Here is an 18,723-nt window from a genome sequence, read left to right on the forward strand (position 1 = left end):
GCGGCTGAGCGCGGCCGAGGGACCGCGCGGTGGCCTCCTGTCGCTGCGCGTTCCACTCCCGGCCGCTCGCAGTTCACAGCCAAGAACGAGCTGGCTGGCTACAGGGAACCGGCCCGGTGGCGGCAGTGGCGTGGTACTCTCTCCCTGTCCCGTTGAGTTAGTGGTGCTGTCCCCGTGCGATGCGCTAAGGGCACCCAGATCCCTACACCAGCGTCTCTGCTGCGTCCCGAGTCGCCGACCCCATGGGACCCACGGGCACCGTGCGCAGCGTGCGGGCGCCACCGTCTCTGCTGCTGCTGCTGCTACTGTTTCTGCAGGTGGCAGTGCCGGCGGGTGCGCTGGCCGAGACCCTGCTGGACACACCCGGGGCCAGGGGTGCCAGCTCCAACCCGCCAAGCCCAGCCAACGTGGTGGCCCCGGGAACGACACCGTTCGAGGAAAGTCGGTTGCCTGTGTTCACCCTGGATTACCCCCACGTGCAAATCCCTTTTGAGATCACTTTGTGGATCCTACTGGCTTCCTTGGCCAAGATTGGTAAGCGAGCTGTACCCGTGGGTGGGGGCGGGGACGATCGTGCTGGGGCTCCTGGTGGGTAACCAGCCAAGGAGGCAAGTAGTTGGTCTCAGATAGTGGCTGCCTCCTGCAGCCTTGAACAGATAGATTAGATTCTTTCTGCAGGTTGAAAGGTCTCCTGTTCTTAATTCTGGCCTTGGAAAGCCTGGGGAAGACTGGCCCATCGCATAGGGACTCACTGCTGACTTCTTCTCGGAACTTCATGTTTGACAGCTCAGTGCCCAAGTTGAGGGACATCTGTGTGCGGAGGGAGTCAGTGGACAGGGTGAATCGGATATCATCTGCAAGAGAAGAGGAGGGAGCTAGCACTGGGCAAGATGTGGGATGGGAGAGGGTGGCTGGACCAGACACAAACCCTCCCCGTGTCCCTGATGAGATGGTGGACACCTGAGTGGGTACAGCTGCCATGCCAGCGCCTTGTTCCTTCTCTCCGTACCTGTCACTCTCCAGAAAGCCTTTCCTTTCGAGGTAACTGAAGTCAGCGAGATCAGAGATGCACAAATAATTAACCCACTTGCCCCACCATCCCCAGTTCTTAAGTTGAAAGTGAAAATCTCAGCACCTGTTTTCTCATCCCTGTTCCCCTGCCCACCTCATCCATCACAATACTCGCTCAGAGTTTTACTCTGTGTTCCAGTGTGTTAGCCATTGCTGCACTATTCAAAAATTATAGGGTTAAAAGAGGGTAGTGTTTCCTATGCTTTAGGCGTTTGCCTTGCGGGCTACAATGTTTCATAGGTCCCAGTCAGTTTAGGGAACTCATTAGCAAGTGAGAAGAAGCCCCAGTGGTTACAACACAGGAAATGCTCCATGGGCAGAGGGGTCTAGCAAATCCAGTAGAGCTATGGACAGATGCAGGGATCACATTCCTGGCCAGACCTATACAGACTATGTTTTCAAGGGTGACCAGAGTCTGGTCAGTGGGAGCTGTTCAGCAGGAACAGCAGCCCAGAGAGAAATGAAAAGTGTCAAGGGAGAAGGGATGATCCAAGCAGGTGGTGGGGATGGTTGATTACCCTATGGGACTTGCAAGCTAAGCCTGGAATGGACTTCCCAGGTTAGATTAAATCCCTTATGAGCTTATTGTGGTGGTAAGCAGAGGTGTCCTGTACTAGGTAATGGTTTTGCAGTCTGGAATTGCTGGCTCCCGCATGATTCGCTGCCTGCGTGTTTTAATTCCGTCTGAGCTATGGTTGAAGGAACGTGGACTCACCTATAGAGCAAACAGTCACATAAGCTCCTGGCCTCTAATGATAGCCGGAGATGCGGTCTCTTCACATATCCCTCACAGAATCCCTGCCTGTATAGGGTGTGAACACGCTCACCCGAGAGAGGCGGAAACCAAAGCCGGAGAGCTCACACTATGAACCACAAAGTCAGACATACCCCGTGTGGGCAGGTGGATTGCCTCTGGGCCCCTCCCTCCACCTGAGTCAGAGCCTCTGGAGGGAGGGGTGTGTTCGTGCCCTCTTCCAATACTGCCTTTCTCCTCTGACACCCTCTTCTGTTCTCCACTCCTGATTATTTTAATCAGATTAATTACACTAATAACAGCCGCTAGTGGGCACTTAAGTTCATTATCCCTCATTTTCGCAGCCTTCATCCTGGGTAGATATGATGGCCCTGCTTTGGAGAGGAAGGGAGCGGAGCCATAAGGAAGCCTTGCTGATGGGTGGAGAGACCATGTTCCAGCCAGGAGGGCCCGGTGTCTCATCTTCAGATCCTCCCTAGAGGTGTGCGCAGGTGTTGATCCATTCTTCCTGGGACAGTGAGGCAGGCATACAGGTGGTGAGAGTCAGTGGAGTCCCGAGAGAAGCGGCAGCAGCTGGGCTGTTCCTGGCCCTTCAGTTGCTTTTCCGTTGTCTTCTGCTGCCGCCCTGCTTCTGGCCTTCTGTCATAACCCACCCCAGAACTCATGTTCTCTTGGGTGGCCTTTAGGTGCTTTCTCCTCCCCAGCTGTGCTATTCTGCTCATCTTAATGGACATCATCATCTTAATTGTGTGGTATTTGGTTAAAAAGTGTCTGCGTTTGTGTGAGTCAAAGTTCGAAGGTACCTTTATGTGTCTGTTAAATGTGTTCTTGCTCAGCAGATGGAATTCCCCTTCTATTTCAGGTGCCACTATTCCTGCCTTCACAGAGCTGGCTTCGGCCACCGTCGTTATATATCGCAACTGTCTTCTCCTCATCCATTTGCCTTTCTTGAACTGTGTTCTTCTCTGACCACTGGGGTCATCTGGGGTCATCCACACAGTGGGTGGGTGACAACACAGGTATTCTTGTCTCCTCCCCCAGAGAGACGTGCAAATAGCCAGGTGCTGACCCCACTGGAGTAAAGCGAAAGAAATCAGACTCAGGACAGGAAGTGGGGTTTTGGGGTTATAAAAGCTGTTGATTGGCTTCTTTCGCTTCGTTCTTCCTATTTTATAACCCAGCCCTCTCATGTCTCTTTGGCTGCTTCTGGAGGGATGCACAAATAGCCAGATGAACTCAAGTCTCCCTCCCCGTTACTCCCAAGTCTTTCTCCAGAATCTCTTCCCTAGACTCTTAACTCTCTGACTTTAAACAAGACTGCTCTGGTACTACAGAATACTTTTACAGGCTGGAAAAAGGAGTTCTGAAGCATACACTGTGGAGTTTAAATGCTTACACCTTATGTATCAAATATACTTCATAATTTATCTATCCCCAAAACATAAATATGCGTGCAGAACTAGAACTAGAAAGGCAGCGGCTTTTTTGCAGCTTCGCAGTTTCAAATGCCAATTCTAACTGCATATAAGTTAATTAAGTTTGGGTTTGGTTAATGTTAGTATGCGGTGGTTTAATTTATCTGCAATTTTTTTTTAAATACTAAAGTTTATTTGAAAATAGAAGAGGCTCCACTTTAGCTTTGGTGTTTGAAAACTTCTGTCTGCGCACATGTTGTGGTGGGGAGGGGGAGCGTAACTTACACGGCCTGAGTTGCTCATATTTGGGAAAGATGTTGAGCCCAGCGCACACGGGGATATGAGGGTATGAGGCAACACAAATGCCAACTCATATAGAAACTTGTACTACACGCCTGTCCTACATGACAGTAAGGCACTACTCCTGTATTGTGGCACCTGCACTACAGCACCATTCAAAAGCCAGGCAATGGCCTGGAGATTTAAACACACAAAGACACACAGAGACACGGGTCACCCTTGAAATGCCCCCTTTATTGTGTCCAGAGGCAGCTTATATAGGGATCCTTAGCTGATAGCCATGCCCCAGCCAAACCCACCAGAAACCACTCCCCTTCCATCAGGAACTCCTGAGGGTCTCATGCTCAGAGCAGCTGCAAGCATAAGACGTTGTTTACAAGAAATTCAGGATCCCGGGGTTCACAGCTCCCAACAGAAACTGGGGTTTCTGTTTGGAGCATTTCAATGCAAGTACCTGGTGTGCCAGAACTTACCTGCTACAGAGAACAGGGAGAACCATTACCGGTGATTAATCTAAACAAAGATAAACAGGTTGCACTCACATCGGGATTTCCAAGTACTCTCAGAATTCAGAAAGTACTCTTGGGTTTTTTTTTTTTTTTTTTTTTTTTTTTTTTTTTTTTTTTTTTTTTTTTTTTTGTAAAAAGTGTAATTCAACTTATCTTCTCATTGCTTTGTTTGGTTATTAGGGGAAAAAAATCAACTTCCTAATTGTTTGGCTGAGGACGTAGTTCGGAAATTTCCTCCAAGCTTCATGCTGAATCCAATGACGCCACGTATATGTGAAGCAGTTTAACAGAACGAATGAAAGAGCACAGTGGGTTTAGTCCAACTCAGAATGAAGCACTTCCTTGCCTTTTCTCTAGGCCCTCGTGTGTGCACATTCTTATCAGCGTCGCTGTGCGTGTCATTCTGGAAATACATTGATTTTTTTTTTTCTCTGTGCAGTAAAAAACCCACACTGTGCCTGCTGTAGGCAGGGCTGGAGCTCTAGGCTGGCAATATGAGGAAAGTAGAGGAAGAAGCCAAACGCTGTTTCTTGGTGTGCCTTACAGCTGTCTGATTAGCTCTCTCTCCTAGTGAGCTAGGCCACTGGAGCTGTGCTTGCTCTACACTGAGTGAACATGGCTGCATGATCTACTTCAGCTCGTGGTTTAGGGACAGAGCACTGGGTCTCATCCTTGCAGTAACGGAATTCCCTTCTTTTTTCTGGGATTCCCTGTGTGCCCCTTTACAGTAGAGGGGTCTTGCAGGGGTTGGTCTACTTGCTTTTCCTACCTGGTTACCTTTGCCTTTCTTATTTTCTTGGCCCTGCAACTTGGGCTTAGGGACAGTGTTTTCTACTTCTCTTTACCTTATTACTTGGGTAAAAGGGTTCTTATTATTATCACTACTATTGTTATTATTATTGCTATTTTGAGGGAAAGGCAAAACATTTGGCCAATGAAGGTGTCTGTTCTGCGTTTCAGGCTACCATGAGTTTAAAATATGAGACTCAAAAGTTGTGTAGTTTTCTGAATTACAGAGATTTTTATCTCTGAAAAAAATAGGTCTCCTTGCACTTGGCTTATTCTTAGTCTAGTTTGTCTGAAGCTTACGCACCATCTGGGGGTGGCTGGGGTGAAGTTCATGGTCTTTACTTCTCATGTTGTGCATTCTGTGTGTCTGCTGGCAGGTGCTCTGACCCAATAAAGCCAGAAGAAGGGTTCAGCCTCCTCTCTTGTGGAAGCACCATCTATGCTCAATGGTTTAGGTCTGAAAAGGGAACGCGGCAACCTTTTTATTTCTTTCTGAAGACTAATTCAGGCACCATCAAGAATGGTGTCAGGACTACATAGCCACACTGTTTATTTTAAAAATAACTACAGTTTTTTTGCTTGTTTGTTTGTTTGTTTTTGCCAATTGAAAAATCTAATTCTGGCTCAACTTTAACAAGGATAACTTTGTTTACCATTAGTGGGGCACCTGGTTCTTGTGAAGGAACCCTAAGATGTATAATCCCCCACCTCCACACATGTTTTCTTTCTGGTCTGTAAAAACTTACCTGTAAAATTAAGTGAATTTGATGGTTCTGCTACAGAGATAGATTTTGTATGATGATTCAGTTAATTTAATATGCAATTTGGTTTATCTGTGTCTCTTTGAGTCAGTTTTGGTCATTTATATTTTTAATGTCACTTGACATTTTACATTTCCTGAAAGAATTTTTTTCAGAGATCCTAAAGATCTCCATCTGCATTCTTTTTTTTTTTTTTTTTTTTTTTTTTTTTTTTTTTTTTTTTTTTTTTTTTTGGTTTTTCGAGACAGGGTTTCTCTGTGGCTTTGGAGCCTGTCCTGGAACTAGCTCTTGTAGACCAGGCTGGTCTCGAACTCACAGAGATCCGCCTGTCTCTGCCTCCCGAGTGCTGGGATTAAAGGCGTGCGCCACCACTGCCCGGCTCCATCTGCATTCTTGAGCTTGTTTTATTCTTAATACTTTTATTCATGCCTTTCTTCATCTTGACCAAAGTTAGTTATTTTCTCTCTGTGTCTGATATATTTATCTATTTTTAATTACACAATATTGATTGCATTTTGTTCAGAAAAGTATGCTGATGCTTTTTATTATACTCTCAATTGTTGTGTTCCATGTGGATTAATGTGGGGCTGTTTTTAATATCAGGGTTTTCTATGTGAAAAGACAGTAAAAGCTCAAAGTATTTAGTGTCATGCGTTGTCCACAGGCATGTATGTATACTGTCAGACAGTCACAGATCAAGTTTCTAATCATGGCATTAGACTCTTCAGCACTCCTACTGGGTTTGGGCTGGCTTATCTGTTTCTGGCCTGTATAAAAACATACCACATTTTGTCAACTTTTATTTTATCTATTTGGAGCTCGTGTTCTTAGGTGTATATTGATTCAATATTGTTACATCTTGGTCCTTCCTTTACAGCTTTCCTTGTGGCTCACATTTGATGTTTTTATATCATCGTTGTTACTCAGAATAGAACTGGGTTTGCACATCCCTTTTCTCTCGTAGGCGTTGGCACAGTAATATTTCTCATCAGATACATCTTCCCTACATCTTAGTAGAACATTAGCTACGTCACTTCTATTTAGATGCGTCTCATTAAAGTACGTATAACTGGATTTTCTGTCTTTAAAATTTGAAATCTCTGCAGCTTAAAAAAAGGACATTATCGCATTAATTGTATTGATTTGCTGGGGCTCATTTTATTCTGTTCTTTTACTTGATGTCATTATTTTCTTTTCTTCCAACGTTTTGACTTTGCAGCCATTTTCTTACTTATCTCATTCCTAACGTCTCTTCCCTCCCCTCCTCTACCTTCCCTTTCACTTCCTCTCTGTCAAACATAGCATTTGCTGTTTTCATTGTTGTTATTAGCATGTTCCTGAATATGCTTCAGCTTTCTATGTTTGAAAAGCTTATTTCCAAGTTTACATTGCTTCAGAAAGGTTTACTCTACATAACGTTTGTTTAGATTTGTAAACCTTCTCATCATTTTTTTCTTTATGGTTACTTCTAGCTCTTCCTTCTAGATGGTTCCCCTTCTCCCCATATACCTTCTTCAGTGGCTACTTCAGGGACAGCCTTTGTCTTTATCCTTGTTCAATATTTTTTTCTTGGTGGTAGGAGTTTTACTCAGGGCTTCATACCTTCTAGACATGTGCTCTGCCACTGAGTTCTATCCCAGTCCTTTGAAAATGTCATTAATTTGATTATACTCTGTAATGAAAATTAAACTGAATATAGGGCGTGGAGGTATTCTAATGAGAAGATAAGATGTCATTGCTTCCTGCCCTCTTTTTCCCTAATGGCTATTTTGTGAACCCCCCATAGCCCTTCGGAATTAATTTGACTCCCATGCACCTCCCAACCCTGGTTGCATTTCAGGGTTTTGTTGTTGATGATTTTTGTCTCTGGTTATTTCTGATATTTGGCTTCTGTTTCAATGTGTCTAGAAACATTTGTGCATTTTTTCTTCCATAGTATTTGTTACATGGCTTTTTCTTAATTTATTTCTCTTTTCCGTTCTCTGTTGCTTATTTTTGCTTTCCTCAAACCTTTTTGTTTCCGATTTACCATACTGCCCACAACACGCTTCTAATTTGTAGTCAGCCAACTCATTAGACTTTTAGTCCTAATTGCATTCTCCTTTCAACCTCTTTGTGCCCATTTCAAGTCTATCTGCCTTGTGTTCATGCTGTTTAACTTAATTATATTTATTTTAGCAATTACTTAATTTTCATTCTTCCTATAGTCATTTTATAGTTTCTACTAGCATTCATATATTTTATCTTTGGGTTGTAAATTGTTACATTAACTCTTTCCTTTTGGATATTAATATCTTGCATAGACCTCTTTTTTTTTTTTTTTTTTTTTGTCCTGTGAGCTTAGTTTCACTAAGGGACACTGATCTGGCTGAGTCTGTGGAACTTACAAATTTGTTCTTATAAAATGGTTCTTAGTGGTTTGTTTCAGGGATGTGTTTTAGTATTTTCACAACTTGGCTTTCCCGTATGAATTGAGCGTTTTGTGATGAGGACCTGGAATTCTGTTTCGATCCCAGGTGAGCTTCTTACTGGCCTGGAGCCATATAGAACTGTCCAGCTTCCCTCCCTTTTTTCTCTGGCTAGAGGCATCTTTCCCCCTCCTCCTATTTATTTATTTAGGGGAAAGCAGTTATTTAGAGGTGGGAATTTATGCAGGGGCCCTTCCTCCACCAGTCTAAAGTCTTACTCTCATGCAGGTGTTACAGAGTCAGGTCCCAGCACAGAGGACATGCATCGAGCTATGTCTGGAGCTCCCTTGGCTCACTGTGACCCGAACACCCACTGAGGCCTCTTGCTTTGGTTTCTTTCCTTATTTCTGGTCTCCTAGACATGGTCTTCTATGTTGATGTAGGACACTAGGCATTAGTATTATAATTTGTACTTAGAGGGTGCTATATTTTTACATCTATATTGTTTAATACTATGGTGATAGTTTGTATGAGGCTTTTTAAAAGAAATGCATTTAAAATGCAACAAAACAATTCATTAATTTGTGTGTGTGTGTGTGTGTGTGTGTGTGTGTGTATTCTGTATGTGTTGTGTCAAGGTGCATGGTACACATGTGGGGTTCAGAGACCGACTTTGTGAGTCTCTTCTCTGTCCACCTTTAAGTGAGTTCCAGGTATTAAACACAGGCTATTAGATTTGCATCTTGGGGTGGCTAGTGTCTTCAGCCCGAGTCATTTTCCTCCACAGAAAGATTTTCATGCATTGCTTAAAGTTTACAGCTAGATTGTGATGGCTTCTCACTTGCAAGCAAAAGAAACAACAACTGTATTTCCATCATTTTCAAACCATTGGGCTGTGAAAGCGTAGTAATGCTGACATTGCTTTATTTTCTTTATTTTCTCACTTGTGCAGAAGAGTCCTAGCTCAGGCAGGAACTGAAGAAGTGTGGGAGAAAAATAAGCCCTGAAATACCTTAGAGATAGGGTGACCCAGTTCTATGTTCCATCATAACCTGAGACCTCTGGTGAGTCTTCACCTCCTTGGGCTTTTCCCACTTGATTAGTTGAAGTCAGGACTAGCCGAAGTGGGGCCGTATATCAGTTCCTTCGTACGCTTTGTGTGTCTATATGGACAATGCAAGAAATGCTGTGCAGCAAAGCTTTCGCTTGTTTTGTATAGATAAATTTGTGTTTCTCCTCCTCCTCCTCCTCCTCTCTTCTAGCACCTTCCTTACCCCCTCTGTTCCCATGCTCCAATCCCCTCCTCCTTTCTTTCTGCTTAGGAAAGGGCAGGTCTCCCATGGGTATCAACAGACCATGGCATATCAAGTTGCAGAATGATTAAGCTCCTCCCCATGTATTAAGGCTAAGCAAGAGCCGGGCGGTGGTGGCGCACGCCTTTAATCCCAGCACACGGGAGGCAGAGGCAGGCGGATCTCTGAGTTCGAGGCCAGCCTGGTCTACAAGAGCTAGTTCCAGGACAGGCTCTAGAAACTACAGGGAAACCCTGTCTCGAAAAACCAAAATAAATAAATAAATAAATAAATAAATAAATAAATAAATAAAAGAAAAAGAAAAAAAAAAGGCTAAGCAAGGCGACCCAGTATTGGGAGTAGGGTCCCACGAGCCAGGAAAAGAATGGGAGACAGCCCCTGTTTCCCTTTTAACAAAGAAAACAAACAAACCAAAATTAAAAACCGGAAGCCAAGAGAAGTGTGTGTTTATTATTATCTGAACGTGTCGAGTGGACATGGGTGGGTAGGAGAAGCGTGTCTATTATCTGAAAGTGTCATGTCGACTTGGGTGGGTTGTCACTGTGAAGGACGCCTGCTCAATTGCAGGCTACTTACTTGCAATTATGCCTTTTCTAAAGCAATGAATCATAACTGAGGTGCTTTCTGCAATAATTCCATACATTGTTCGTCACCCTTCATGGGCTTTCTTGTCTTGTTGTATAAAGTTCATTCCTTGTTTGAAGACGTCGTTATCTTCTTCCACCTCTCCACTCATTCCGCAGACAGACACAGTCATTCTCTTCAAGCTCTCCGTGTGAGTGATTCGTGCTTGACAGACAAATACCACATGATTTCTTCGTTTGGGCATATAAAAGCTTACATGGGAAAGAGAGAAAAGTAATGAAACATACAGTTGCATTTAGAAACTTATCCTGAAGGCTTAGGGGTGTGCAGCTTGTTGGTGGATACTTATTCTGTATTTATTGGATTATTTATGTATGTCCATCATTAATAAGGACCTGGGTTTGTTCTTTGTAGAAAAGACCTTTAGAGGTGTGTGAAGGTTTTCTTTGGGTGCTACTTTTGCCTTTTGAGTGTCATGTAGTTCAGGTTGTCCTTGAATTTTCTATAGAGACAAAAGAAATACCAATTTTCCTAACTCTACCTCCAGAGCGTTGGGATTATAGCTATCTAGTATCAAGCCCTGCCAAGAGTTACTTATTCATGTCCAGTTCCTCAGGCGACCACGGGGCAGTGAAATAGCCCTGCCTCCATATTTCTGTGTCTCAGTCACTGCTACTCCCAGCTCCTGAACTTGTTTCCCAGGATCCCTGGCTGGAAACCCGAGCACTGTAATGAGACCAGCATTGTCTTCTCTTGCCCCCTCGCAGGGGAGCCATGGGTGAGACTCTCACAGTTTCTTTCATAAGATAATAATAGCTAAGAAGGACACAGCATCATCCCGCCAGCTACTTGGCTACATGTGTCCTTAAATGCTCACCATGTTGCCTAATTCTCATAGTAATACAAGAATGTCATCCCGTATTTCAAAACACAGAAGAAAACGTGAGGTCAAGGGAGCTTAACTACTTTGCGCCAGACAGCCCAACTGGCAAGTGGTTGACCTGGGGCCACAGATAGTTCTTCATCTCTCTGTGGTGTTACCTCATCACTTCCTGGAAGCAAAAGCATATTGAATTACAGGTAGGCCTCTTGTCGGTGGGGCCTGCTTCTGTGCATTCGACCAATAATGAATCAGAAACATTGGTGACATACTGGATGTCTATACCAAGCACTTGGATAAGGAATGGATTTTTTTCTTGTTATCATACAATAGTCTAGCTATTTAAATGGCATTTGCATTGTTCATGTGTGACTTAAAGTGTGCAGGAAGCATGTGCCTAGGTGACCTGTAAATATGACACCGATGTATGTGAGAGACTTTGTTACCTGAGGGGGATTCTAGAACCAATGCCCAGAAACTGTAAAGGTCAGCTGTGTCGTATGCCCACCTGTGGTCTCCAGAGTGGGCTGGTAGAACCGATCTACTCATTCTTTCCTTGCAGACAAAGTAGTGTCCTTGAGTCTCCTGCTTGACCCCTCTTTTGTCTTTTGTTCAGGCTCGACTGCCATGGTAAAATCAGGCTATGGTGGTCATTCCATCTGCATCCTTCAGAGGGTCATTGTGAGAACTAACTGAAATAATCCACAGAAGCAGCTTGCGGCCTAGAGCCACTAGTAATACAGTTTCCTAGCAACCACTCTAAGTTGGGTGGGATGGAAAGAACAAGGAGACAGAATCCAGTGGCAGCATCAAAACTGGAACATGATCTGGAATTTCGGAGTCTTGGTGGAGCCTTGTTTTGTTGTTGTGGTTGTGTGGGAATGTAGAATGTTTATGCTTTGCGATATAGTAATCCTCTCTGATCTGTGATTTACATCCCATGATAACATTTAGCTGTGCTCACTCATGGTCAGGAATGAATCATTTCATTAATTCCAATTGTCTTATTTCTTCCTAGAGATAATAATCAGTGTCAAAGAGATGGTTCAGTGGTTAAGAACACTTACTATTCTTACATAGGCCCAGGTTCTGTTCTCAGCATCCAAGTCAGGAGGCTAACAACCACCTGTAACTCCAGTTCCCTGATGTACCAGAACTCACAAGCACATACACACACACACACACACACACACACACACACACACCACATATAATTAAGAATAAAAATAAGTCTTAATAAAAGAGCATTCAAGAGAGAATAATTGCACCAACCTAACTATTCTGCTAAGTTGCTGGAGCTATTTTATCTATAATAGCAATTGTTGCTAAACTCATACTGTGTCTAACTTACAAGCTCAAATTTCTCATCAGTATGAATCTCCATGCAAGACATCATACACATACAGGCTTTCGTACTAGTTCTGGTTTCAGACATCTACTGAGGATCTTAGAATATGCCCCATGGATGAGAGGGAGGATATTGGACATATTTACAATGTTAAGTACTCTTAGGCGAGAGAAACATGGGCTACTAAATATCAATTCTAATTGATATTGACATGTAAAAAATTCTAAATATTCTTCTTTGGTTGTTGCATACATTCAAACTTAACGGAAGATCATCATGCACCTTTGGGGACCTAACCACGCACAAGTGACATGCCTTAAGATGCAGTCTTTGTGAAGGAAGGAACTATGTTTACTTGACCCATTGTCTGGAACTGTATCTGATACATAGTTAGGATTCGGTAAATAACTATTAAGTAGGTGAAAAGTAATTAGTAAAGCTTTTTGTTTCTCTGCACCTAAGTCGTACAGTAATTAAGGTAACAAAACCCCCTGTATGACACCTGTGGCTTAGATGTGTTCTCTGGGCACATACATTATGTATTTGCTCTTTCACTCTCAAATATCTTAGCCTTTCCACTTGCTTATAATGTGTATTCTATTCTTGAACGTACATGAGTGGTCACCTAAGCTCTAGTTCCCAGAATCCCAGCCCTGCCATTAACTAGCCGTGAATCCGAGGTCACGTGGCTGCCCTCATTCACCTCTGTTATTTCGCCAGCAACCTGAGATACTGATAATGACAGCTTCTTCGTTCAGCCCTCCCGAGGACAGGGTTACCATGCGTCAAACTTGCTGCCTTAAAGACCTCAGCAATGTGGCTGGCCCCAATGAGAACAGATAGCCACCTCCCTTCCCAAGGCATAATAGCACCCTGGAAAAGTCTGTTTGGTCCATTTGTTCCGCGGCAAGTTGTTCGGTTATTTAGATGTCCTGGCCTCCTGCTGCTGATGTGATAAATAGGCTTCTGCCCAAGTCATACATATTTCAGTGTCCAACGTTGCCGAAGTGAAAATAAAGAAAATCGTCCGTCGGCTTTGGCTTAGTTTGCCATGGAAAAGAAGGGCAACGCACACCCATTGTTGTCATTGGTTCCTCCTTGGAAACTGAAGGCTCAGCCGCCAGGCATAATAGGTGGAGGCCAAATCAGGCCCTGCATGTGGGGCCTCTTGCAGGCAAGGTGTGCCCTTCCCTGTGGGAGCAAGCATTCTCCTTGATACTTCCCTGACAGCCCAGGGCGGTCATGTGTATTCATGGATAAGTCAGTTATGCACAGTCAGTGAAGTACACCATACAACACAATGCATATAATTCATAAAACAGAATAATATATAAATATATATTGCATATTCACACACCACCTATTATGTAAGATGTAATATATACTATATAAAATAACATTAAAATGTGCATTGTAATAAAATATATAAAATATACTCTACAGATTTATTATATTTGTAATATGATAATACATATATTATCATATATTTTTCCAACCATCCACTCTTGTCCTTTCCACACTCCTGCTGAACTCCTTCTTCCCAGGGTGTGTGCCCCACTGCATACAATCGGGGCTGCACAGATGAGCTTTAGTGGAAGGATATCCCCCTAGGAAGTAAAACCTCCCAGTGCTACACACTCTGACTTATCCCCACTTCACAACCAGTAGCTGCCTCTAAGGCCTCAGAGATGGGTGGAAAGGTTTAGCTTTTACGATTTTCTGAAACAGGGTCTTGTATTCTGGAATGGCGTAGAACTCTTCATCTCTCTGCCTCGATTTCCAGGAGACGTGATGGCCGCTGTGCAGCAGTGAATTCAGCTTTCTCATTTTCACTCCTGGTTTTCACAGAGGGCATGGTTAGTGTCAACCCTGGGCTACTTCCTTAGCGAAACAGCATCTGTCTTTCCTAACTCTTGTTTCAAACGGTCTGGAAAGATGATGCCCATGACTGTTCCGGGGACTCACAGGTTTAAAAAGAAATCAGGAAACTTGCTGTCTGTGTGAAATAGCTCTGGCCTCAGGTGTCTGTACTGTACTATCCAGGCTGACCATTTTCTCAGCCTATGGCAGCCTTTGGCTGGTCATTTCTGTGTGAATGAGCTGCTGTCCGCAGCCTCCAGGGAGGCTCAGCATGCAAGCCCAGCACACAGGCCTCTTGTTTTGTCTCGCTACAATGTGTACAGCTACAACCAGAACTTCCTTCCTGTTTTCAGTTTATTTCACCACTGCAATCTGCTTTGTTCCTCGGGAGAATCTTTTATCTTGTGTTGTGTTCCTGTTGATACCCATTCACGTACAAAGTCTAAGGCAGCGGTTCTCAACCTCCCTGAAGCTGTGACCCTTTAACACAGTTCTCTCATACTGGAGTGACCCCCCCCCACCCATAAAACTATCTTTGTTGCTACTTCATAACTGTAATGTTGCTACTGTGATGAATCGTGATGTACTGTAACAATCTGGGGAAGATAGAGGTTTGCTGGGGGGGGGGGGGAGTCGTGGCCCACAGGTTGAGAACCTGTGCTCGAAGGGTATCCATGACTATTGATCATCTTGCTAGAGATTTGTCGGGTAGGATATGTGCTCTTTGCCATTCAGGACTTTATTTCCCCTGTGGTGATGATGTGGATGCTTCAGGCTCCTATGTTGAGGCCCATCAAGCCCCAGACCATGATAGTTCCTGGATCTCAGTACAAATATACAAAATTGGCAAAACTCCAGTTTTCCCTTTGTCCATCAAATGAATCAATGGATTTGGCTATTAATTTAATGAAGAATAATAACTGTGATGACAGTGGAACCTTGGGAGCCTCCGTCGGGTCTGAAGACGCTTTGGGTTCGCCTTGGCACTCCTGGGAGACCCTGTAGTCTGCAGCTGCAGGCAAATGGGGAGGCCCCTGGGTGTGCAGCCCGACATCCAAGTAATCAGAAACAGGGAGGAGGTAAAGCAGATGAAAGGGTAAGATGGAAAACAGTTTACAAGACAGAGGAACTTCCCACATGGGGCAGTTTCTTAGCTTAGCCTGTGTATTAGTTCCTTTCCCATTATTGTGAGGCAACACCATGCCCGAGGCAACTTACAAAAGAAAAAACGCTTAATGGGAGGACTTGCTTAGGGTTTCAGGGGGTGAAATCACGACCATCATGTTGGGGATGCAGGTAGACATGGCTGCTGTGGAGCAGTAACTGGGAGCTTACGTGTTGAAATAACAACCACTGGGCAGAAAGAGAGCGAGGGAGAGAGAGGCAGAGAGAGGGAGAGAGAAAACACAGAAACAGATAGAGACAAAGAGGCAGAGACAGAGAGAGAGACTGAGAGACAGAGACAGAGATAGAGAGAGCTAACTGGAATGCCACAAGCTTTTTAAACCCTAAAATCTTCCCTCAGGCACACACCTTCTTCAGTAAGACTACCACACCTCCTAGTCAATCCCAAACAGTTCTACCAACTAAAGACCAAGAATTCCCATGTGAGTGGGTCTTTGGGGGCAATTCTCATTCAGACCACCAGATTCCACTCCCCAGGCTCCGCAGGACTCCCTAGAGTACAAATATTTCCCCATGCCCGGTAAATCAGTGGTGGCTGCTTTAGAGATTTTTGCAACCACTTAATTGAGAAGTGAAATTAGACAGCAATTACCGGCAATTGTGGATTCCTCTCCTATACTTCCATCTGCTTATTTTAAGTAACTCGTTACTCTCTTTAGCAGCCAGCCTCCCGAAGGAACAAAATTCAACCGTCAAATAAAGTTCCCACCCAAGGTGGTGGCAAGGGTGGGGAGACCTCCTCGGAAAAACTCGTATAACTTTTAAGGACAGTAGGACACAAACAGCGAAACCCAAATCGGCATCAATCATTTCCTAACACACAGGCTGAGAGTAAGACAAAGCCTAGGGTTTAGCCTCTACCCCAGGGCAATAGAGCAAAAATTACTTTGGACTGTTGGCTTGCACGGAAGGATTGAAACACAGGTTAAAGCACACCCAAGTCCTTATCCCTGCCAGTCTAGCACCATGCCTCTTCCCTTAACTAAACTGTGCAAAGGGCTTATTCAGAAAGAGTAGCTGGAACTTGCGGACATCTGAACTCTAATTCCACCTAAGTAACACTTGCGCAATGAAGCGTCACCTGGGAAGATTCTCTTCATATCTAACTGTCCCTTCGTTAGTGACTTTGCTAAATGGTATTTCTAACATATGGGGAGTGGGGAACAAGGAGGCAAAATACACTGCGGGGTGTGTAACACACAAGGAGAGCCTTAGAGGTTATAAAAATGTCTTGACAGGTTCCCTGCAAGTTGAGTGACCTCAGCGTGAAACATGAGACCATGAAAACACGAGACCGAGACTTTTCTAAGGCAGACTACTGAACATGTCCAAGGGCAGCGCTCTGTGTTTTAACAGCAGGGATCTCATTTCCCACCTGGCTAGATGAGAAATTCCCCTGACATCTGTGGGCATCTCCTCTCCACTTAAAGAGGTGCACATTTCACACCCAGAGATGGATAGGTACAGAAACTTTTGCAAAGTGTCCAGGGTCACTGCTGTTATTTCCTGAAGCGGAATTACACTGTGGCATAATGCAGTCAGTTCTAATTCCCAGACTTTCTTAAAGGTGACTTCTGTGTATTTCGTTTTCCCTGCACTGTGCTCCAAGAGAGCTGTGCACAGTTCCTGGGATGCCAGCAGAAGCAGGGCTCTTCTGCTGAATGCTGAGAATCTGAGTGTGCCGGTGGAAACATCTGGCCATCCTCCAGAGCAGAGAATGGCCCTTGTAGCCCTCTCCACCCCTGGATCATGAGCATATTAAAGCAATTTGAGATGATGTCCATCAGCAGGAAGTAGCCACCCTGTCCAGGTACATAATTGGTTTGCATTTCATATAAAGTTCAGAACTATTAATTACCTTAAGTCAAAAGTGAGTCCCATGATTGATGGAGATGTCAAGTGTTGCTTTGTTTGGAGGCTTCTGTGTTACACCTCCTCTGTCCTTCAGGTGTAAGCTCGGCTTGCTTTCTTAGGTTGAAAGTAAGAAATTAGTTTACTTTTACAAGATCAAGATACAAAATCATACAGTACCTGACAAAATTTTTTTTGTTTGTTTTGTTTTTAGTTGCTCTTTTACTTATTTTCTTAAAGGCTGTGACAAAATTCCCAACAAATGTAAATTAATGAGGGAAAGTCTTCTTTGAACTCTTTGTTTAGCAACAGTGGTGGGGAGGGCAGGGAGGAGGCATAGTCTATAATGGTAAGGGAGGCAGAGAGGGAGCTAGAGGCGGCTGGTCACGTTCAATCCACTGTCAGAAAGGCTGGGGTGTGACCGCTGCCACTCAGCTAGCTTACTCTTTCCATCTTTCCCATTTTTACGTCCCCAGCCCATGAGATGGTGTCATTCACATTCAGGGCAGGGTTTCCCTGTGGACCGACACCTTTCTGTAAATGCCCTCACTGGCATGCCCAGAGGAGTGTCTCCTAGGTGACTCTAAATCTAGCCCACCTGGCAATGAAGATTAAAGGTCCAAAGTCTACCTTTTCTCAGCGCCACACACAAATGCATCACTTCAAACCCTAAGACACCCACACCTGGTCCCTAAGGTCTCACGCTTACCTCACAATTCAAAATGTGTCCAGCTGGCCTCTTAAAGTCTCTACGATCGGTTAAGGCACAGCCCTGTTCAAAAGCCCAGAGTCGATACTGTCGTCTTGCCTGCAACTCAAAACAATCTCTTAACTGGAAGCCTCCACAACATGAAAATAAATCATAGACTCCCATTATCCCATGGCACTGGGCTTATTGTCAGGCATGGTTTGTGGGGATGGCAGGGATAGGGAACACATGGAGGTAAGATGGCTAGTCATATAATGTCCACAGGAAGCAGAGAGAGATGAATGCTGGGACTGAACGCGCTTTCTCCTCCTCCCTCCCCCACTTTTTAATCATTCTAGGATCCCAGCCCATTAGATAGGGCCATCCCCATTCCGGATGGAAGTTTGCCTCCTGAGTAAGACTAGCTCGGCCCTTCTCAAGCACAAACAGCCATGCCCAGAGTATGTCTCCTAGGTGTTTTTATATCCAATCAAATAAATATAACCCAGTTAACTATGCAGTCGTAATAAAGATTAACTATCATTCCTGCTCTTGCGCATGCCTGAATGTTCCAATTTCTGGAAAAACTGTGAGTTTTTATACCACTGAGGGAGTCAGCCCTGATAGCACCTGGTCTGTGGTTGCTACTTCCTTGAAATGTATTTAGGTACATATTGGAGGGCGATACCATGCCATTATGTCATAAGAGAGGGACAACAACAACGAAACTGTCCCTTTTACAGTGTGCATTTTGTGGGTTCAACACCCTTAGCACACAAGAGCATTTCACCTGGGAGTCTGCTCCCAGAACTGACTTCCCTATGAGCCGATGTGTTCAGTCTTAAAAGGTTCTTCCCAGACTCCCCTGCTACTTCTCAAGGCACAATGCTTCCAAAAGTCCCCTGCGGGTAGGGGAGGACAAAGGAGTTCCCTGTTATCAGAGGGCAAATGCTTTCAATTTCTCTCTATATCAAATTGCTGAAGGCAACGTCTTTACCTACCTCTG

At 44.4% G+C, this 18,723-nt stretch overlaps 1 protein-coding gene across 1 annotated transcript in view; it reads left to right on the plus strand.

Moving 5' to 3' along the window:
• The first annotated feature begins 242 nt into the window (after positions 1-242).
• The window catches only part of Slc9a2 (solute carrier family 9 member A2), an 86,474-nt gene continuing 67,993 nt past the window's right edge, over positions 243-18,723 (plus strand). Inside the window, exon 1 of the mRNA XM_038343500.1 lies at positions 243-534. Coding sequence (XP_038199428.1) covers positions 243-534 — 292 coding nt within the window. The remainder of the gene's footprint in view (positions 535-18,723) is intronic.

The sequence above is a fragment of the Arvicola amphibius genome, chromosome 9 (genome assembly GCF_903992535.2).
Source record: "Arvicola amphibius chromosome 9, mArvAmp1.2, whole genome shotgun sequence".
NCBI lineage: Eukaryota > Metazoa > Chordata > Mammalia > Rodentia > Cricetidae > Arvicola > Arvicola amphibius.